The following is a 23,269-nucleotide window of genomic DNA, read 5'->3' as shown; positions in this document are numbered from 1 at the left end:
TATAATATACTCTGCACACTGTGTGGCCCATACTCTGATGCCTGGAATCCAATATACCCAGTAAAGCAATCATTGCACCACTACTGGGTGTATTTGCAGTGTTCTGGCTTGATTTATGTAGCAGGAAATACAAAGGATAAAACCAGTTGCGGCAGGGTTAAACCCTGAATTACCTGTTGTTTTGCTTTGCTAGTTTCATCTTATTAACTGCCATGGGACTTGTAGCCTGGTGGAACTCCCAGTATTGGACCAGAGTGGAAAATGCTCCAGCAGGAAGCCACAGTTCAGAATGAAGAACCCACTGGCAGGCTGCACAGTGAGTAAACTCAGACTGGGCATGCAATTTTTTTTAAATCTCCCCTTCATTCTCTCTGCCTCTCCTTGAAATTAAAAGATAGATTACTATAGAAGATAGATTCTTTAAAGCAATTTAGTGTATCAACTAAATTTACTCTCCAGCTCAGCTGCTATAAAAACTGTCCTGTTTCTTAGTCTTTCAGAAGCCAGTGCACATCACAATGAGTCTTGGGCAGTCCTCTGCTTAGTGGGGCTGGAGGCTGACCACTAACTGCACATCCCAGTAGGACTGCCAGTTGAAATGATGAGTGGGGGACTCCTGTACCTTTAAAGGATGTGTGGCAGAGGGAATTTCAGCAGGTGTTGCTTGTGGTTTAAGCCAAAATGCTCTCTTCTGCACAACCATTAACAGGACAGGAGAGCTGTCCCTTATTTCCCCTGGCATCCTTACGTTCTAGTAAGCTGAAAGCTGATCCTTCAACCCCCTTCCTGTTCACAGACCCTGTGCAAAGCTCTTGCAGCTGCAGATACAGATGCCTGGCCAAATTTGTAGACTTCTCACTTCTTCTCCATGCCAGTCTCTAATTTTTCTACAATTCATACCTGATGAAGAGTTCTGAGAAACAGAATCAAAAGTTTAGGCTGCATTTGTGCCATTTTATTCATATTTTACAGGTCCCAATGAACATTATTACCCTCATCCTGTATTATGTTTTTGGTGATGGTTACTTTGCTTTTCACCTTGATGAGGGAACTCAGGCTAGGGTTTACATAGCAGGCGGGGAGTTACACAGAGTTGTTGTTGTTGTTGTTGTTGTGTGCCTTCAAGTTGTTTCCAATTTATTTATTTTTTATTCATTTTAAAAATACACATATATAAAATTGCATACATTTCTTCCATACATTCAATATCAAAAGATTACAGTAATACAATTACATCAATCTTAATCACATTCACTACTTCCTTACTGCTGGTTTAGAGCTAATCCCTTTTATATTTGTGGTTATCTTTAATTACACAAAATAAGCCTTCTTTTCTTCTGGAATACTTCCATAATCATTACCACTAACATAAATAGTCTCTGGATTTACTTTAACAAGGCGAGAGATTGGCATTTAATGAAAATTATAGAAATGAAAAAAGATAACTGAAGAAGAAGTGTACAGCTTAGAAATCTAATTTCTTAATAGTAACCAATATTTTTCTGTTTTAGTCGGATTCCAGCCCCAAAGTGATTATTTCCCCCCAGTTTGATTGGAGGTAGTCTAGTATGTCTTGCCAATCTTCTTTGTATTTTCATTTCCCAAGCCTCTCGTTAATTTGTCCATCTCAAGCAGATCTAGAAGTTTAAATGTCCATTAAGTCATGTTCGTCTTCCAATTTATGGTGACTCTACCCTAAGTGGCGAACCTATCATTTTTCTTAACAGTACCTCCCCAAGCTACAATTTCTAGAATTTCATACAATGGAGCCATGACAGTTAGAGTGGTATCCAACTAATATTGTGCAATATATATAGATGTTTCTAATAGGCTTGTCTTATGATCTGAGGGAATTCATCCCCCCACCCCCAGAAACTCTTCCCAGTCTGAGGCCCTATGTTTGCTGAGGATGATGGGGGGTTGTATTCCAGCACAACTGGCAGCCTTCAATTCAGAGAAAGCTATTCTATGGGAATGACTCCCCAAAATGCTTTGCTGCTGCTGAGGTGCTCACGAACGTATGTATGAACATCATCTGATTTTGCTTTTGTGAAGTTTTTGAATGCAGGCCTAGCTTCTTGGAGAAAACATAGCAAAGCTCAAAGACTGTTCAGTGGATGGATTGACATTATTCAATGAAATGTTAACAGGATGACAGAAAACTCTTTTCACCCTGATTATCGATTATTGCTACAGAAGGTGTTCTTAAAGGAGATTGGAGCCAAAGGTGATGGCATGTGCTGGATCCATCTCTACTAGAGAATGAATTGGCTTCTCTCTGTGGTGCAGAGTGCTTTTGCCCATATCTAGTGTCCCAGTCAGCCACTACCCTCTTGGGGGCTGGATAATTGGCATAAAACCAGTTGCCCCTGAATCAACCTGATACATCGATATGTTAAGATCCATGGTATCCATGGACCTACACAAGTTGGGTCTAATAACTGAATATAGGTTTATAATATGCTATTATAAGCTTCTGTTTGGATTGTGACGTGGAAGGCTTTCACAGCCAGCATCCATATTTTTTGTGAATTTTTGGGGGGCTATGAGGCCATATTCTAGAAGAGTTTATTCCTGACATTTTGCCAGCATCTGTGGCTGGCATCTTCTTCTCTGAAGATGCCAGCCACAAATGCTGGTGAAATGTCAGGAACAGGCTCTTCTAGAACATGACCACATAGCCCAAAACCCCCACAAAAAACTATAATAATATTATGTTCAGAGGTTTGCCATTGCCTTCCTCTAAGGCTGAGAGCATGTGTGCCCAAAGTCACCCAGTGGGTTTCATGTCTGAGCTAGGAATCAAACCCTGGTCTCCAAAGTTATAGTCCAACACTCAAGCCACTACTCCACACCTTGCAAAAATAATATTTCTCTGAAGATGCCAGCCACAGTTGCTGATGAAACATCAGGAAGAAACTCTTCTAGAACATGGCCACATAGCCCGAAAAACCCACAAAAAACTATGGATGCCGGCCATGAAAGCCTTCGACTTCACATTAAAAATAGTATTGTTGTGCTGTTGTTGCCATATATATATGTGCAGCCTGGAACAATGCATTCTGAAGCATGTGTGGGTAAATAATATAGGTGTGTATATGTAAATAAACATGTTGTAGCTTCCATTTTTATTTGTGATGAGTTACCTTCCAGCTGATGCTAAGCAAACTTTCCTGGGAATAAACCTCACTGAATACACTGGGATTTATTTTTGAGTAAACATGAAGAGAATTGTGATGAAAAAGCAGCTCAGAGAGAAGGAAAAGAGACAAATACACTTTTCCAGCTCTACCCTGTGATCCAGATTTCCATGTTTTCTGCAGCTGCTCTGCAATAACAAGGACGCAAATACAAACCATCTTGGGAATAACAGCTACATGACTGGGTCTGGTGTGTAGCGTGATTCTTAGATGTCTATCAAAGAGTTGCTGAAGAAAGAGTTTGAGATGTTCCTTGCCAATGATGATGCCTTTCTCTACTTGCTCTGCATCCATTATACATGCCTGCACAAACTGAGTCAACTGCTGTTGTTTTGTTACTTTGTACAATTTGATTTTGTCAGTGTGTGCAACGCATTACAAAAGCTAAACATCCATCCTAAAATATTAACAGAGTGTTTTTCTCTAGCAAGCTGCATCATCCCCTGTTGTCAAGTGATATAAAAATTGGGGACAAGCTGATGGAAGCTGCCATAGTAAAGTTTCTTTCTTTCAGTTAGATGTGCTATATTATTAAAGGAAAGGAGCCCACGTGGCCTAGTGGTTTAAAGGCTGGACCAGGATTCTGGGAGGCCAGCATTTGAATCCCCATTCAGGCATGGAAGCCCACTGGGTGACCTTGGGCAAGTTACATTATTTTAACCTTAAAGGAAGGCAATGGCAAAACTCCTATAAATAAATCTTGCCAAGAAAACCCTAGGATAGGGTCACCATCAGTTGGAGTTGACTTGGAGGCTCAAATTCTTCAAGAATGCTAAGGCCAGAATTCTCTTTATTAGTTACTTAGCTAACTGCCTTAGGGCCTGAACAGACAGGCCAAAATAAAGCTGCTTCAGGTCACTTTGGAGGCATGCTGTTTAAATGCTGTATGTGTCCTAAGAGGCTGGAAGCCGCGCCAAAGCCACACTCCAGTTCTAAGGACTGGAGTACAGCTTTGGCGCAGCTTCTAGCCTCTTAAGATGCATGTGTCATTTAAACAACATACCTCTAAAGTGACACAAAGCAGCTTTATTTTGGCTTGTCTGTTCTGGCCCTTAGTTACATAGCTATGTAATATCTCCCAGCCTAACTCCCCAGTCCTCACTTACTGGGCAGCAGCCACTGTGATTAATGGGAAGCAGTTTCCACCTCTTCCCATGAGCAAACTTGATGTGACAGTCAGAAATTGGGTCCCGGTCACAATTCCCCCACGCACTGGAGAACATGTATGAAAGAGGTAAAAATGTCAGTCAGCTGCTTCCCAGTTGACAGGAGACCAAACCTCCATCAATTACAGTGACTGATGCCCAGTAACTGAAGATTTTCATGGTCTTTCCATATTGCCAAAACCACTAAATACATACTGTATATACTCATATATAAGTCTAGAAAGTTTAGTCAAAGTTAACCCCCCAAAACTGGATCGACTTATCCACGGGTCAATATAATTACTCTACTTTAACTTTTATTTATAAAAAGAACCATTGGCGGGATACAGACGGGCAGGGGAAGACGTCTTGGAGGTGTATTCTGCTGAATACGGAGCCTCCAGACCGCCCGCCCTGGGGGTGTGGCTCAGGAGATGGGGCTTCCACATGGGGGGCAGTGAAGACGCCTCACCTAGGGCCATTTCTGACCCGCAGTTTCCAAACCGCCGCCTCGGAGGACGCTGCAAAGAGAGAGGCAGCTTCCTCACGGGCGGCCAAAAACGGGGCTTTTTTTTTTTCCTTTGCCGGCTGGCGGATGCGCAGCTGCGCAGCTGCAGCGCTAAGCAGCGGCGGCAGAAAGCCTATGGGCACATTTAAAGTGCCCAAGCCCCTTTAAAACTTTTCCCCCCGCTCTGCCCAAGAACAATGGTGGTCTCCTGCCAGCTGGTGATCAGCTGGTGTTGGCATCCTTGTCCGCTTGCACTTTGCCAGTGTCACCAGCATCATGGATGCCTCCTCTCCTTTGGTCCCCGCGCTCCTGCTGAATCTGCAATGCACAGCTACAGCTGTCTCCGCTGCCACCGCTGTCCCCCTGCCATCCCCCATCACCTCCCTTGTACATATGTAAATATTTAAAGTTTTAGGGGTTTTTATTGTTAGGTGAAAATGGCACAGGAATGTGTGTAGGGGCTCACTTTAAAGTCCAAACTTTCCAAGCAGCGCATGCGTACATGTTGCTCTAGGGTTAGGGTTAGGGTTAGGGTTACGAGTCTTAAAATGCGCTGCAGCTGTGCTGCAGCTTCCACACCTGCATGGCAGCTGACGCTGCAATTAAAGCCTGACTGCAAACTGCGCATGTTCCAGGACCCCGACTCATTATGCGACGCAGCAGACACGGAGCTTTTAAATGGGCAACTTAAATTAGCGGCGTAGCAATTCTGGCGTACCGGTGCAGCAGCTTACAGACAGAGCTGCGCAGCTGCGCATCAAACGGAAAAGAAGTGGAGAAAAGCAGCACCTTTTTAATGCCGCTTCTTCCCGCTTGGGGCATGCGGGGGGCGTGTTCATGGCGGCATTCAGGTAAGGGCCGTCTGAAGGCTCTACCTTCATGACGTCATGAATACACCCCTTTTTGCCCGTCTGTATCCTGCCATTCTCTTCTTTGAATAGAGTGGCAGAAAAGTGAGAGCTTAGTCCATCCTGGGAGCACGTAAAAGAAGCGCGCGCACACATACACACACTCTGTCTCTCATCCATCCAATCTGTAATATGAGCAGTTATATCATTTTGTAAATTCTTTGGCATCTTCTTCCTTTGCTTCATCCTTTACATCTTTCATTACTGACTCTATGTTTTACCCTTGACTTACCCACAGGTCATATCAAAATCCATGATTTTGGCCCCAAACCTGCCCTCAACTTACAAATGAGGTCGACGTATAGCCAAGTACATATGATAGATCATGAATACAACCGTCTTAGTGAATTCTGGCCTAGAAAATTTGCTCAATAATAATTGATTCTGTCTTACTCTTTGGCTATTTGCAGTCTAACATTGGAGACAGGGCTATTTTTATTATGTCATCTTGTTGTTATTTGCAGTGAGCTGCCTTGAGTGCTTTTAGTGGAATGGTGGGATAAATGCTTCTGTTAGAAATAAATAGGCAGACAGACAGATATTAATACAAAAACAAAAAAACAAATAAAACCAGGCTGAGTACAGAGGTGGGGATGACTGCTGGTTTAACACCATTGGTTTTTAACACAAGTTGCTTTCTACCAAATGTTCACAGGATTCCATTTTCCCAGAAAACACACACACAAACAAACATATTAAGATGCTGAAAAGTCTGTCTTTTCCTGAAATATCTATGTCCTCAATGCAACCTTTTCACTGTCAGTTACTTCTTTCCTTCTTGGCAAAATACTTGCAGTGGAATCAGGTGTAGTGAGATGGGCCTGTGGTGAATGGCCTCCTTTTTGACAGCTGCCATTCATAGAAGTTTCCAAAGCATGATCCATTCTGGTTTGCAAAAGGCCAGTAAGCATCACACTGTCAGTGGATGCTGGAAGGTAGAGAGCCGTCTTCTTTCAATTTTGTCATTCAGGATGCAAGGAAAGTCTGGGTGATGCACGCCAGCTTTTCTATGATGGACATGTTCATACCCTCCAACATTTCTCAAATGAAAACTGGGACATATGTGACCAGGCAACATCAGAGTGTGGTCAAGGTGGCAAATGTTATTAATCATGAAGATCACACCAGCTGGGAGAAGCTACAGCAGTTTGCTTTTGCTGGGCCAACTGGGAAGGGCCAGACGCATCTGATCTTTCCTCAGCGCCAGAGATAAATGAGTGCAAACTATTTTTGCACTTTGAACTCAGTTTGAGGCACTTGAAGTATACTGAGGACAAAAAGTGAAAGTGGGAGGAGGAGAGAGAATCTGGGACATTTTAAAAGCAGCTGAAAAAATGGGATGACAGATTAATCACAACTGCCCCTGCCAAATCAGACCATTTAAAAGATATGCTTGGGGGAATGAAGAAGACACAGGGGAAAAGTTTTCTTGCATCTCACAATGTAAGGAATTACTTATGTTTCATGTGTTTTTAATTACAGAGTACTGATTTATCCCATATTTAGTATTGTCCTTCTGTTTGTGGTGGTGGTTTTTTGCAGCTGAGCCTTAGATAAAAAGTTGACAAGAGAGGACTCTTTAGACTAAAAATGACTCCCCAGCCATCTGTTTTGGTGTTGGGAATAGTTTTGGGTAGTTTTAATAGATCTTGCATCATATTTCCATGATGAGATGGATCCTGTGGGTCCTGACATGAGGGGAAATGAAGTGAGAACCTTATCATTTTAAAGTTTAGATTCCAAACCGAACCAGTGTATTAATGATGGGAAAGGGTGTGTATGTTTGTGTGGGTGCTAGTCTTGTAAAAATGTATCCTCGGTATCGTTTCTGCTGGGTGGAGATCCTGGCCAGATTCCAGGGAGAAATTGCAATCCGGCTATCCAAACCTTTGACCTAGATTGAAACAATACAATACAAAACAGGAATCTAGAATTTGGGCACACTTTCACCAGATGGTCTGTTTAAAAAGCATACCATCAATCGGTATATCTCATCCAGTAACACTGGCTCTCTGTGCCAAAACTCTAAGTTTCCTGCTGTGAAGAATTATTTTCTAGCCAGCAAGCCACCCACCTGTTCTCTTCCTGTTCCAGATCCTTTCCTCAGAACCATGTAGCACCAGAAATAGTACAGACTGGAAGTATTTCAACCTCAATCTATATGTTATTTTTCAGTATGACAAGGCATATCAAGAGCTGAAAGGATTTTCCAAAAATGGAGACCATTTCTGCAAGCAACTCTTATCTATTCTTCAACAGAGGTGGGTATGGGTGAATGCATATTAGTTACATTTAAACCTTCCTTTTCTTCAGTGTTCTTAAGAACCAGAGCACATAGTTTCCTCCTTTTCCCCATGTTTTCCCTGTCTGGGGCAGTCTGGCAGAGAGAGAAGAGGAGAAGGAGACTGACTCAGGGTCTTCTAGTGAGTTTTGTGGCTCAGTTGGGCCTTGAACCTTGAGTCTCCGAAGCCAGTCCAAAACTACACCATGCCATTTCTCAGCCTGTGTATGATCAGCTTCAAAGAATTCAACATTTTTCTCTACTTAGATGTGAATTATTTTCTCAAAATTGCATAGGTGAAGGTTGTTGTCCTTAGGAAGAAATTTGTGACATAAAATATATCCTTTGTTTGGCTGAACAGGACACATATTGCTTGTTCTCCTGTTGCTTTAAGGCAATGAACTCACCCAGTAATTACTTGGGCATTTGGAATGAATAGCACATGAATGTAGAAAAGCCTTACATCAAAGATAAGCTTCAAGGTAATATCACATATATGGATATTCCTTTTACATAAGTATATGCTGATTGCGTTTTAATGCCAACCCATCTTATCATGTGAGGAGACCAAGGTTTTTAATCACATGAGGCAAGAAAAGTGAAATTTCATAGAATCATAGAGTTGGAAGAGACCACAAGGGCCATCCAGTTCAACCTCTGATATTAGGAATACATAATCAAAGTATCCCCAGCAGATAGGTACTTTGCAACTTATTTCTTAAATGTGCTTATATGCCACATTATATAACTCTGGTGGATACACTCCAGATCCTAGAGGGCCACAGTGTCCAATTTGGGGCTCCAAAATAGAAGCATATTTGGCTGGTACAGTCGGCCCTTCTTATACACGGATTTTGTATACATGGATTCAAGCATCCACGGTTTGAAAATGCTCAAAAAAGTATAAATTTCAAATATCAAACCTTAATTTTACATTTTTTTTATAAGGGACACCATTTCGCTATGTCATTATATTTAATGGGACTTGAGCATACATGGATTTTGTTACCCACGGGGGATCTTGGAACCAAACCCCAGCATATAACAAGGGTCCACTGTACTTATCACACTACACCATGTCTGTCATGCTGTTGCCTTGCACTCCATTCATTACTGTTGTGCACCTTTTCATTGACAGACAAAACCCATCAATAGGCTCTTACTCTCACAGTTATTCCGTTATGGCCTTCATGCGACAAGTCCCTTCTGTTGCAGTTCTACTTCTCATGCTGTCACGTGGTCTGAGTGGGTGTGACTCTGTTCCTCTCCTGCTCTCCCTCTCCCCTTGCAGTGGTCATGGCTGTCAAGACCTCCCCGAAGTCAGCTGCTGTGTGCATATTCACACAGCTGCCAATTTCAGGAGGCGGTTGACAGGTGTGATTGCTTGTCCTCTTCTCCTGAAGTCCAGAACTGCTGTGTGAATGTGCACATAACAGTCCCACGCTTTGGGATCTGGGAGGAGCAATGATTGCAGCTGCCAACACCTTCACAAAGCCAGCTGCTGTTTGTAATTTCACACAACAGCTGGCTTCAGGAAGTGGTTGGCAGCCATGATTGCTCATTTTCCCCTTCCTCCTGGAAGGTGGGGTTTGGCAGTGTGGAAAACAGATCACACAACCCATGGATCGCCACAGCAGTATCATGGGAAAAACTGTGATAAAAAATGATGCCAAACTTGTATGCTTTCATTCTTAAATTAGCATGATTGTGGCAGGACAACAAACTGGTATGATTAACTAAGTCTGGGCAAGCCTTGGAATTGCACAGTGGCATGGTTATGAGGAGGAGGTTGGAAGCTTTTACATACATTGTCTATTAGCCACCATAGTTTACTCTACCATCTAAATCTGACAGTCGTTGGCTAATCAGAACTATTGTATATGGAAATAAGACAATTTGAAACCATTTTAACGAACCTAGCTTGTTTCGACAACCAATAGTTAAGCTGAAATAGTGAAATTTCCCTCCAAAGAAAAGGCAGTGATTGAAGAAGAATTGTTTAAAATATAGTCATAAGGTGCAGTGCATTTTCCTCCTCCTCCTCCTTGAAAAAACATCCTAAGAACACCTTGTAAAGTGATGTTTTATTCAAAAATTTAATAAGGCATCCCAAGTTGTCTTTTGGAAAAGAAGGCACACTCGAGATTAACACTAGAGTCCAATGCATCAGAAGGAGGCTCAATTGAGTTCGATGGGATAAACTCCCAAGGGAATGTGATGACTGTGAAAAACAGTTGGGTGAAACAAAATTGTGGAGACAATTTCATGAAACTTTCTCTTGGATCAGTTGGATAAATTTTACACATGTTTGGCTGACTCCCTGCTTCTCTATAGAGCCTCAATTTAGCATTGTGTCTGAATTTTTCTGATCTGGGTTCAGATCATGGGTTCGGATCACAGGGAGGGAAATGGTTTCTTCACGAAATTCACAAGCCCTGCTTTCCAACCTAAACTAAACTGAGGCTTATCATACTTGCACATAACTCATTAGAAAAGATAATAATGGTCATTAAAGCTAAAGGTCAGTAGGAAAAGAGAAAGACTGCATTACACAGGTGGGATGGCTCAATCAAAGCCTTGAGTTTTTAATACCTTAGCAGGGGTGTTAATAGCAGGATTCTTTGAAAGTCTCTCATTCATAGGTTGCCATAAGTCGAAAATGACTTGGCAGCACATAGCAACAACAGAAGAAACAAAAGGTAGGAGCATTAGCTCCTTGTGAACCTCCGGTAATCTGAGCACTAATGGTGGTTGTGGTGACAGTGATGTATATGCCTCAGTACACATCTGCCATCTCTGTGCATTCCAGTCATGTCAGTGCATTTTTACTTAACTTGGGGAGACAGCTGTGCAATCTCCTGAACATGCATTTTGACATCAATACTGCTAATACTCAGAACTCACACATAGCCTTTTAAAAAGTCTCTACATGGTAATATTATTTGAGGATGAATAATTTTCTTACTTTCCAGAACAGCCTCCGTGGGAGAAAGACGGGACCATTTTTGAAGTGTGTTTGCATTCCATATAACAGAATGTAGGGAACAAGATAGAAGAAAAACCTAGGGTTATGTTCACAGAAAATCTGAAAACTGTACACTTTCTCTAGAAGCATTCATGCTCTCTCTTTAAAAGGTCTCTCTTTAAACTCAAAACCTTATTCTAAAAACACTTCTTATCTCACATTGAGGTTGAGACATTTGCAATACAATTCTAAGTATGTTTTTCCAAGAAATAAGTATAGAATTCAGAGAACAAGCCGTGTAAGTCTGGAATATTAGTATGCAAAGGGATATTGCAGCACCGTTGAGAATAACAACTGAGCAAAAGACGTTGTAGCATAAGCTTTAGTAGACATGACAAAAGGTTATGCTACAACATCTTCTGCTTATTTAGTTTCAACCGTGCTACAAATCCCTTTGCATTCCAAGAAACAAGTCTTACTTGAACTCCATGGGATTCACTTTCTAATAATTTTGTTTAGAACTGCAGCACCTGGGACTGCTGAGCAACATTGCATATCCAAGGTTGCATGAAACATGATGCAGTTCATTCTTAAAAAGAGGCAGGGAGGGAGACTGAGGAATGGACTCTTCCCATATAATCCTGGGCCTACAAAGTTTTGGGATAAATATAGGCCAGAAGCTGCCATACTGCAGCCGTGTCTGTATGGCTGCTGGAAACCGAAGAAGGAGCCTCAAAATTCTAGCTAATAATAATAATAATTTTTATTTATAAACCGTTATTCCACGTTGATCATAGCGGTGTACAGATAAGAATCGCAATGACAAATACAAAATACAGGGTAAAAATTGCAATACATAAATAAAACTTCAGTAAAAACATTTCAAAATTACAAATTAAAACCATACATCAGATCCAGGCCAGCTAAATGCACTCGATAATACTGTACATATAGGGGGGAGTCACATAATATCAAGGGACATCGGGGAAGGCTTGCCGAAACAGGAATGTCTTAAGTCTCTTTTTAAAGAGATCCAAGGAGGTGGCGGAGCGGAGTTCCTCGGGAAGGGTGTTCCAGATCCTAGGGGCCGAGATGGAAAAGGCCTTTTGTGAAGTTGACACATATCTCGTTGTTGGGATCCTCAACAAATTCTTCCCAGATGACCTGAGTGTGTGGGGCGGACTATACGGGGAGAGGCGGTCCTCCAAGTACCCTGGGCCCAAGCCATTTAGGGCTTTATAGGTTATAACCAACACCTTGTATTGTGCCTGGAAGCGAACAGGCAGCCAATGGAGATCATGCAGAATCGGCGTTATATGGTCGGCCCTGGGACGTCCAGTGACCAACCTAGCTGCCATATTCTGTACTAGCTGAAGCTTCCGGGTTTGGTACAAGGGTTGCCCCATGTAGAGCGCATTACAGAAATCCAACCGAGAGGTTACCAGAGCATGTACCACTGTTTCAAGGTCCCCTGGCCTAGGTAGGGTCGCAGCTGGCATATCAGCCGAAGCTGGTAGCAGGTGCTTCTGACCGTCGCATCCACCTGAGAAGTCAGCTGGAGTGTCAAGTCCAAAAGCACCCCCGAACTGCGAACTGAGTCCTTCAAGGGGAGCGTGACCCCATTCAGGACAGGTGGACAAATTTCACCACCCGGACCGGGGGAGCCTATCACTAGTACTTCCGTTTTCTCTGGATTCAAGCTGAGTTTGTTTTTTCCTCATCCAGCCCATTACCGACTCCATTTAGAGGAGAGATAACTTCTTGCAGAACACGGGGTCCCTCAGTGCAAGCAAAGCAAAGTTAACTGTGTTTATATCCTTTGGATTTAAATAGGAGATTATTTTACATTCTGCCATTTAGACAACTGGAGATGTTAAATCCTCGATTTCAGTTGGCTCTCACGCCGAGTTATTAGATTCTTTTTGCGGCAATTACTGTTGCTTTTGTAGTCACAAACAAAATTCTGAAAGATTTATGAAGATGTCTTTCACCCAAGGGTTCTTTTTAAAAAGGGAGAGAAAGAGAGAGATGGTGGAGTGAAAGAGAAGCCTTTAGCTGTGACCTATTTCATCTTGAAAACCTGATTCATTTTCCTGTCAGATGGTCTGAGCAGACATCAAGGATTTCATTAGCTGCACATTCCAAATAGAAACTGTCATTCTGCAAAAGTTTTGGCTTGCACCTGAAACCTCAGGACTCCCCTTGTGTGGGGCGCCTTTATGAAACCGTTGAAATGTCTCACCATCTCTGTACATAAATGCAAGGGAAAATGCAGCTGCACAAAAGAAGAAAAAAAAACTCTTTTCATTTTATGTAATCTGGGATGCCATCATTACTTTCATAATGAATTGCATATGACACTTTTTATGAGGTGAGTTTCATTTGATCCTGTCAGGAAGTACTCAGTTTCATGTAGGAACATATCAAGTCTCCTTATACTGACTCACGGGCCATGGCCTATCAAGCTCACTATTGTCTACATACTATATTGATAGGCAGCCTCTCTCCAGCATCTTTGCCATCACCTGCTACCTGGTCCATTTAGCTGGATATGCCAAGGACTGGCGTGCCTGAGATTTTCCCATGCAAAACCTGTGCTCCTTCATTCAACTACAGCCCCTCCTGATATAGCTTGCTAGCACGTTTTCTGATCATCTCCACAATCTTTCTCTCTCTCTCTCTCTCTCTCTGTGTGTGTGTGTGTGTGTGAGTGAGAAAGAGAGAGGGGGGGCATTACAGAACAGACACTATCCCAGATAAAATATTCATTTCATCCTGAAGACAGTGTGTTTTAGCAGACCCAGTTCAGACATTCAATGCCATGTCATCCAATGAAAAGCAATCACAGGCCAGGATTCCAAGGGTTTGTTCCATTGATGGTAACACTTTATACCAGATCTTTGGACAGCACAAAAGATAGCAGACCTTAGAAAAGGTTTTTTAAGGGCAACTTCCAGACCCGCCCCCAGACAGCATAAGGAATGGTGATAGTAGCTGATGGGGTTATGATAACTGTAGCTGAAAATGTAACTTTTCCAAACTCTGTGCATTTGGGAAGGAAGTCCAGCTGTACAAATGGATGGGTGCTAGTGGAACATTGGATTTAGGCAAAGAGCAAAAAGTCACTTTGAGTACATGCCGTGCATGTCTGCACCAGTGCATAGATAGGGGTTGTTATCTTTGTATCCAAGAGACCCATTTGCTTGCATGCACCTTTCAGCATACTACAACATTTCTGTGCCAAATTGCTTTCAGTTTGTGCTCATATTGTTTTTTTGTTCATGTGGTCAACCTTGTTAGCTGTCCTCCAGTTTGTCCTGCATCTCTGTCCTGCTCCATGTCTCATTCCAAGAGCATCCTTTTAACAACTTCCATCTTCGAAAAAGCTAGTGGGAGTGGCTGAGGGATGCAAATGTTTTCTCATGTAAATTGCATGAACACTGAGGGCAAACAGGGCATAACTGATTCATGATAGAGCATTAGGAGAACGTTTAGGAAAGATGATGTCTGTTTTAATATGGCCCTGGCTGAGTGACATGAATTATGGGGGGAGGCATGTGGGAGGACTACAGCTCCAACATGTCAAGATAATTGCTGTCAAGGTACAGGGAGCTGCTTGCTAATACGTGTACTAGGAGAGGATTTCTGAAAATCTGTTGCTTTGGGGAGGGGGGTGTATTAAGATCTGCTTTCCTTTGGCAAAGATACAGTCTTAAAATCTGCACAAAAATTAATGAGTTGTATTCTTTGACGCAGAGCCAGTGTGCCGCAGTGGTTTGAGTGTTAGACTAGGAGACTGAGAGACCAGGATTTGAAACACTGCTCAGCCATGGAAACCCAGAGGGTGACCTTCTGCAGGTCATACACACAGCCTCAGAGGAAGGCCAAGGCAAAACCCCTCTGAAAAATTCTGCCAAAAAAAAAAAAAAAAATCCCATGATTGGTTCACCTTAGGGTCATCATAAATCTGGAGCTGAGAATGTGTGACTCCCCCAAGATCATCCAGTGGGTTTCCATTGCTAAGGAGGAAATCAAACCCTGATCTTCAGATTCATATTCCAACACTCAAACTACTACACCGTGCTGGTTCTCAATCCAACTATTAACCAATGTAAGGGCTTTCTCTCATGGGGCTGTCAAACTGGAATCAGCAGGATAGTAGTATCTGTGGCTATACCTTATTGCACAACTCCGAGTCTGTCTTGTAGCTGCTTCATCTTCCATCTGTTCATGGACCAGGTGTCAGCCACACTGTGAGAAGGATGACCATTCTGCTGGTGATCAGGGCATTGGTGGATGGCATTTTAAGCCGTCTCCTACTGGTGTCCAAGGCTGCAATAGTCAGATATAGGAGTCCTGTCAAAATTCCATGTTTTAGCCTTGCTTGTTGATGGGAGGTCAAAACACCATCCACCTGCTCCCCAGAAGAATGGACCTGTTTCTCTTGGCATGGCTGATGCCCAGGACTATAGCAGCACCATGGCACCTTTGAAAAAGTATACAAATGTGACTGTCCCCAAACTGGTATGTTTGCACTTCCTATACCAACATGATTGTGGATTTTTAGTAGACTGATGTGACAAAGTCCTAAAATACTAACTAGGCCAGCTCATGGCTGTTGTTATTACTGGCTGAACTTCTACTTCTCTTACTTAGTTATGTGTGCATAACTAAGTAGCATTGCTCAGCCTGCCTTTGTTCCCCTAACCTACTTTACTGGTCATCAGCCACCCTGAAAGAAAGAGATTCATTTTGCCAGGAATTGAGGTACAGGTGGATGCAACCAGTTGCCAGCAGAAAGGCTATTCTTTTCTCAGTGTGGCTGATGCCTGATGGAATAGGTTTAGGAGGGCATTTGTGATCATGGCAATAGTGCCACAATTGTGATTCTGTAGAGATGATAAATAGGAAGCAGTTAGGGATGTAAATTTCTAAAGCAAGTAATTTTAAAGAGATTTGAATGAATGCATAACGATTTAGGAATATTTTCTTGACAGGGCTAGTTTGGAGATTACATATGGCAAAGGACTAGAAAAACTGACCAACAAGCTCAACAAAGTGTTGAAGAAAATGAAGACGAAGTAAGTGACATTACTTCTCAATTGCTGCTGAGGTAGGAGAGATTCCTTCCTGCCCCTTATCTGTGCTGAGCTCTATCCATACATGGGGAACCCTCTGTTTGCTTTGGCAGATGGAGCTCTTGAAGTGCATTGTGCACCCAGTCTTTGCCTCTTTTGACCTGTTGTGGAGAGACGGGTATCTATCTTGTATTCTGACATAGTAAAATGGATTGAGGGGGCTCTAATGGCTAACTCATTCTGTATAATACCAGAATATATTCTATATGAGCAATGGAATAAGATCCTCCCAATGTCTACAGGAGCCATGGCTCACATAGAGCTTTAACTGCATCAGAACAATATACAACAATATTCAAAATCACAAATATGATACTTTTATTGGCCAACCAAAATGCACAAACTACATCGTGCAAGCTTTCAAAGCTTCACTGGCTTCTTCATAAGGCAAAATATGTCCTTTGTCTCGGTCCCCACATGGCCAAGGGGAGTGGCCTCTGCCAGCATTGAGATCCCTCCAAACTAACTAAACTACAGCAGAAACAAGATATGATACAAAATGTAGGCTTGTGATTGTAACGTGGTCACTTTTCTTCTTCTGTATGATTTATTAAACACATTTTGCCTGATTAAGAAGCCAGTGAAGCTTTGAAAGCTTGCATTGATGTAGTTTTTGCATTTTGGTTGACCAATAAAGGTACTGATCACTGTTTTGTGGATTTTGTATTTTCGTTGAGTCTTGCTACATGACCAACACAGCTACCCCTGAATATGAATAAGGCCATCTGTCAGGGGTGCTTTGGTTGTGTCTTCCTGCATGGCAGGGGTTTGGACTGGATGGCCCTTAAGGTCTCTTCCAACTCTGTGATTCTGTTTCCTATATCAAAGTCATATGGAGGTTTGCATCACGGCCTGTTGGCTTTCTCCAAAATTCTAAGAACATATATTCAAGCCTGCAACCCAGCTACTAAGGGACATGCTGTCAGTGAAGCAATAAAACTTCAGGTAATTCTTCTTGCAAAATAGTGGTTGTGGAACTGGGGTGAGGCTCAGTTAATCATGCAGAGCTACATCACATGCAAATATGAACACAGAGTTGGTAAAAATGTAATACTGACCAGAGTCTTGGCAGGGCAGAACACTGGTGTCAGAAGCTAAAGTAAAAATGTATGTCTTCTTTCTTTATTACTTACATTCTTCCCTTTGTCCCTCTCTCTCTATCTCTATTGCTGTTCAGTTACATTTGCAGCACCTGGCTTTGTGTTTCGGAGGGGATGAAATCTGCATCAGATTTGCACAGGTAGGTGAAGTCTGGTCCACTATTCAAATCCTGCTGTGAGCTGGAAGCATTTTGAAGTTTGCATAATTAATGTCATGTTCTCGGATTGTATGAAAAATATTTATAACAGTTTCCTCTGGCAAAAGTTGTCTGGCAAAGATTCACACAACAGGTATAATTTTTTTTAAAAAAATTATGTACCCAGGAAACTTGGCAAAGACATTCAGATGGAAGCAATAAGCCCGACAAATCACATTTTGGTGGAACATGAGAAGAGGAAAAAAGCAGTGAGTTCAAAATATCTTGTTTGGGTTTTCTTTGGGGACATAACTGAGCTTTATTTATTATTATTTATAACAAAAGACATACAAACAAACAGACAATTAACTCAACAAATTACAAACATAACATCATAACACACACACATAAATAAAAAGATATTATAGAAACTATGTATCTACTTCTATGAATCTTCCTATATCAGTTAAGGTCACCTTATCTTATCCAAAGTTTGTTAGGCTCCTTTATATTTAAATTATATTCTTAAATGAAGACCCTGTAGTTTTATACTCTTCTTAATTAAAACTCTTTCATTGTTTAAATCTACACATGTGATGGAACAAGAAATGAAAAATAAAATACAGAAGGCAGAAGATATTTTCCTTACATTATACGTAATCAAAAATCCAACTTTTTTTTCTTACTATAGCGTTTGAGACATATCCAATTTTCTTCCATAGATTTTCTAGTAGTATCATTCAAAATTGAAGTTAAAATATCCATGTCCATTGCTTCTCTTAGTTTTACAAACCATTCTTCTTCTTCTGGAGTCTGTTCTTTTTTCCCAAAACTTTGCATATTGTATTCTCGCTGCAGTGATCATATATAGTATGATTCGTGAGATTTTCTTGTCAAATGTTATCTTACTCTTATCTTGTTTGGGTTTTCTTTGGGGACATAATAACATAGCTTTTTTAAACCCTTACAACTCGGGCAATGTTGATTAGATTGTTTGTATATTTTATAATGCTGATTAGATCATACAAGATTATGCAATAAACGCATCTCTTGATTGCATAATTATCGAGCTTCTCTTATTGGTAAGAACTTCCTATGTTTTAGCACTGTCTGATCTCCAGATTGGAACATGCTGAAATCACAGACCAACAGGAGTAAAGGAGACTTTTCACAGCCAATGCTAAATAGCACTGTCCTTAGGCAGGTCCTCAAAATAAGGTGCACATGCACTGAGACATTCTTCCTGTAGGATCACTCTTACCTTTCTCAGGTAAGAGATGTAAATAGCAATCTTGGTTTCTATGCCTAGATTTGAGTAGACTCTCTCCAACATCCAAATGAAAGTGTTTATATTATTTTTTAAATCTTCACTCATTCTGAATTAGCAGCGATCTGGACTTACAACATTCAGAGCAATTCAGGGTTGTTGGATTTTGCTTTATTTTTTTATTTTGGTGCTAGAGGGCTTGTTTTGTGGATAGTTTCAGGGGAAGAAGAATCAGTTTTCTCTTAATTTTCCTGGAAAATCTACATGTGCAATGGGTGGCAGATTTGCATTGCTGGACAGCAGTCCGCTAGTGACTGAACATGACAATAATCAGGCAGGGCAATGGCACGCATGCTCAAGATGATAAATATATATATCCTGATTATACTTTCCAGGATATACATGCATACATACATACATACATACATAACTTACTGATTATACTGTATGTGTACAGAAGTCTAGTGTTTCACTTCTTACCACATTCTCTCAACGTGTGTATTGTTAACACAGAAAAGATGAGTTGTCCTGTTGGTAGTGGTTGTAGGTGATTGGCTTCACCTTGGAATTTTTCACTTCATTGTGTTGAATGTTAAAAATGTGTGGGGCACAAAAAGGTTTTGGGGGCCCAGAAATTTATGTAACATGTAATGGGGGCTGGTTTCTTCACAATGTCCCTATAAAGGGCCAGGACAATGCCATTTTGTACTGAACCTCCAATGCAAGAAACGCAGCTACCTCTTTGAAGAGCACAATTTTTTCCACTGATTCCAGCATCATGCAAAAATTGCCATGTGGGGTGGGGAATTTTAGGAATTGTCATTAAAGAAAAAACACTTGCCAAGCTCTGAATGTGCCCCAAGCAATATTAACCTGGTGCTTCAATACTAGAAGATAAAGCCTGATTATGAAACAATGCTTTCCTTCACATGTCATGGTGTTTCTCTTCTATAAGCTAGATAATACAGTTGAGAAGGCAGCTGACACGGTCCTCAGCAACTGGCGTCAACAAATAAAGGCAAGTTCCTGTGTTTAATTGCCATAAAAGGGTGTGAGCATGGTCTAACCCAGGAGTCAGCACACGTGGCTGGCACTATTTGGGAGTTCTTGGCAAGCTACAAAAAATATGCATCCCATTTGACAGCACCCCTTGGCTACCCCACTGATGTTTTTGTGTTTTGTGGCAGGCTAAGAAGAAATTGAAAGAATTTACCAAGGACCATGAAGCACTATTCCGTGACACGGAGAGCTCCCAACCACTGGCTTCACCAAAAACCAAAAGAAAAGTAAGTAAATGGTGATGCCACCACTTGTCCCTCTCTTTCTCTCCATCTCTGTCCAGTGGGCTGTTAAGAGGAGGGACAGAAGACTCTTAGTAAAGGTCTGAACTGGACTCTTGGAGAGAGCTTCTGGAATTAGACCCAGGGCTCCACAGATTGACCGCTACTGCTCTGTAGTGTTTTCCTGATTGGGTGGCACTGAATGGGCACAATTCTCCAAATCATGGAGGTCAAGGTCTATTGGCCATGGCCTACTCCTTGAATTTGTTCCAACTGGAGGAGACACATTTAATCAATTGCTGAAAAGCTAATCAACACATAAGTACATGCCATTGATTTAAGGACTAGACAACAGGATGCGAGCCTATGAACAGCATTCGTTCTAAGGTGCTATGCTGTATTTCTGCTAGATGCCAGGTATTGTAAACTAGACCAGCTGTTGTCAGATTATGAGCTTCCCTGGGATGTGTGTGCATGACCAGGAACTGGACCACTGACCTGATCTGGCAACATTCATCTTATGTTTATCTCAGAGATGATCTACTACTTATGGGAAAGGGAGATCTTTCTACATTCTGCAGCCTACCATAATGATTTTCCTCTGTCTTACACCCTCTTCTGCATTATTGTTATGTGCAAGTTACATCAAAAACTGCACTTAGTTACAAAGATGGCAGCCTCACTTCTCTTGACCTTAGAGGGATATAAATCAGGGGTGGGCACAGTATGGCCCTAGTGCCTCATGTATACCTCCTGCAAGCTGTTTTTGTGGTCCTCAGTCCCTCAAGATTCCCTGTATGGCCATAAAAAAGAAGAACTGCTTCTCCTGGTAGCCTCCTGGAATAACAATTTGCCTATTAGACAGTTCACTGTCTCCTCTGCAATGTCTAACATCAAGAAGTGGCCCTTTTTCGAAATCAGAAGTGGACTTAGAAGCACTTATTGATTTGCTTGCTTTCATAATCTGTGTATCCCACAGAGTCCTGGGGAGGAACTGGCCCTTAGACCCACTTGCAGTTGTCCATCTCTAGAGTAAATAAAAGGTCATTTGTATTAGTTTATCCCCATATGAGAAAAATGCTTCTAGTGAGGAAGTCAGTCCTCTCTCTATGGCTCTCTCTCTCTCTTTAATAAATAAGTAAGTAAATAAGTAAGAAAACCTGGCATGATTATTTTCCTTTCAGATGCTCAGAAACCTGGAAAAATCTGCAACAAAGTTGACAAAGGATGATGAAGACTATTATAAAAAGAATTTAGCTGCCTGTGAAACTAGGTTAAAATGGGAGACCACTTTAGAAAACTGCCACCAGGCAAGTTATTCTGAGATTCCTGTTGTGCTGATAAACTACTTCTTTTTGTTGATTTCTCTAGAATATAAACAAGCTACATTCTATTCTCTCATCCATATTTTTATTTGTAATTCAGCAAGGCAAGGGATTTATGGTGGTGTGTTCAGGATTTACTGCACCTGATGTCTAACTGTTTCAAGGCCTGAAAAATAACCCCAGAAATGGAAACACATTTTACTTGTGGCGCAAACATTAAAGGGAGGGGTCCATAACTCAGTAGTAAAGTGTATCCTCTGCAGGCTTGTGGACACAGGTCCAGTTCATGTAATCTGCAGCTCAAAGGGTAGGGCCTAAACCTAAATTTATTATCAGAGTGAAGTAGTTCAGTGGAGGCTGGTGCGCCAGTGTCAAGATGGTGGTGAATCCACTCTGAGTTCTGAACTTTTCAAGATGCTATCCAACGTGCTGATCCATATCACCAAAATACATTCAGGACTTTGGATAGCACTTGAATTCTCTAATATGCAATTTGGCATAGCTGCTAATATTGTACAGTATGCTACAAAATCCCCAACTAACCTATCTGTCATAGTTCACAGGAGGGGAGTCCATGACTCACAAGTCTAATCCATCTCACAACTGCTCTCCAGTTGTCTCACACCTTTTCCAAACCCAGAAGATAGAAAGATTAGAAGGGATGGAGTGGGAACTGTGGATATCTGTGGATGGCTTTGTTCCTGCTTGTCTTCCACACATGGGAAAAACGGGGGAAGAATTAATAATAATAATAATAATAAATAAATAAATAAATAAAAATTTTATTTCTATCCCGCTTTTTGCCAGGCAATCAAAGCGGCATACAACAAGTTAAAATGCATTCATATATACATAATGTCCCCCCTTAAAACAAGATTAAACAGTATAAGATTAAAACTACATATTAAAATCCGACTAATCCAAATAATAATCATCATGGGCAGAGTTCAATAGATGGGAAGTCTTATTCGTGGCCGAGTATTTTACTCCGGGAAGGCCTGCCGGAAGAGAGATGTCTTAATGGCTTTTTAAAAGCTCTCTAGATTGGTAATTTGACGGATCTTGTCCGGTAGGCCATTCCATAAATTGGGAGCAGCTGCAGAAAATGTCCTCTGGGAGGTCGCCGTCAGCCTGGTCTTTAAGGGCTGTAGCAAATTCCTCCCAGAGGACCTGAGTGTACGGGGTGAATTGTATGGAAGCAGGCGATCCCTTAGATAGGTTGGGCCCAAGCCATCTAGGGCTTTAAAGGTGATAACCAACACCTTGTACTGTGCCCGGAAACTAATAGGCAGCCAGTGGAGTGACTTCAATATTGGTGTTATATGGTCACTCCTTGCTGTTCCTGTGACCAACCTGGCTGCCATATTCTGTACTAACTGGAGTTTCCGGACGAGGCACAAGGGTAGCCCCATGTAAAGCGCATTGCAAAAATCAAGTCTTCAGGTTAAGCAAAGACACTGACCAGAGTGTCAGTTATATTACAAGGTATGGCCATCTCCTAGTATCTGGGGTATGGTCATACAGCCCCTGACATCCAGCTGGTGGGATGGCATGAGATGGGGCAACCATATCAAACTGGTTCCCGATCCCTAGTGCACAAGGTGCCTATATAGTGGCTTTTTATAATCTACCTATTCTCTGGATGGCAGGGCAGATCAATCCACTGATTCTATAGTGGCTTTTTATAATCTACCTATTCTTGCCATTTCACGACAACAGCTCTGCTGAGTTTTTCACAAGCTGTTTTTTTTTTTAAAAATTACAGAAGGCCTTTTCCTATGCCAATAGTGATTATGGTATACTTGCACAATGAAGAGTTATGATGTTCCAAAGATTTCTTTACATTTAATCACCCATCTTATCCAAAACCTTTGCTTGGACCTCTGCTTTTGGACACACATTCTGGCATTTGAAGTGAAGCCTGTATCTACTCCAAGAGAAACTGGTCAAGTTAAAAGGAATTGGCCAGCATCCAAAAAAGAAAGGTTAAAAATGAAACATTGGCCATTTGCAGT

At 41.6% G+C, this 23,269-nt stretch overlaps 1 protein-coding gene across 1 annotated transcript in view; it reads left to right on the top strand.

The window, feature by feature from the left end:
- Positions 1-215: 215 nt before the first annotated feature.
- Positions 216-23,269, top strand: part of NOSTRIN (nitric oxide synthase trafficking) — a 38,788-nt gene continuing 15,734 nt past the window's right edge. Inside the window, exons 1-8 of the mRNA XM_089523034.1 lie at positions 216-316; positions 7,937-8,022; positions 16,005-16,088; positions 17,323-17,385; positions 17,570-17,651; positions 19,605-19,667; positions 19,837-19,935; positions 21,114-21,239. Coding sequence (XP_089379160.1) covers positions 290-316; positions 7,937-8,022; positions 16,005-16,088; positions 17,323-17,385; positions 17,570-17,651; positions 19,605-19,667; positions 19,837-19,935; positions 21,114-21,239 — 630 coding nt within the window. The 5' untranslated portion in view covers positions 216-289. The remainder of the gene's footprint in view (positions 317-7,936; positions 8,023-16,004; positions 16,089-17,322; positions 17,386-17,569; positions 17,652-19,604; positions 19,668-19,836; positions 19,936-21,113; positions 21,240-23,269) is intronic.

Source organism: Sceloporus occidentalis, unplaced genomic scaffold, assembly GCF_023333645.1.
Source record: "Sceloporus occidentalis isolate IW3139 unplaced genomic scaffold, rSceOcc1.0.p SCAF_4, whole genome shotgun sequence".
In the NCBI taxonomy this organism is placed as follows: Eukaryota; Metazoa; Chordata; class Lepidosauria; order Squamata; family Phrynosomatidae; genus Sceloporus; species Sceloporus occidentalis.
Note: the sequence above shows the minus strand (reverse complement) of the source record. Positions and strands in the feature narration are given on the sequence as shown.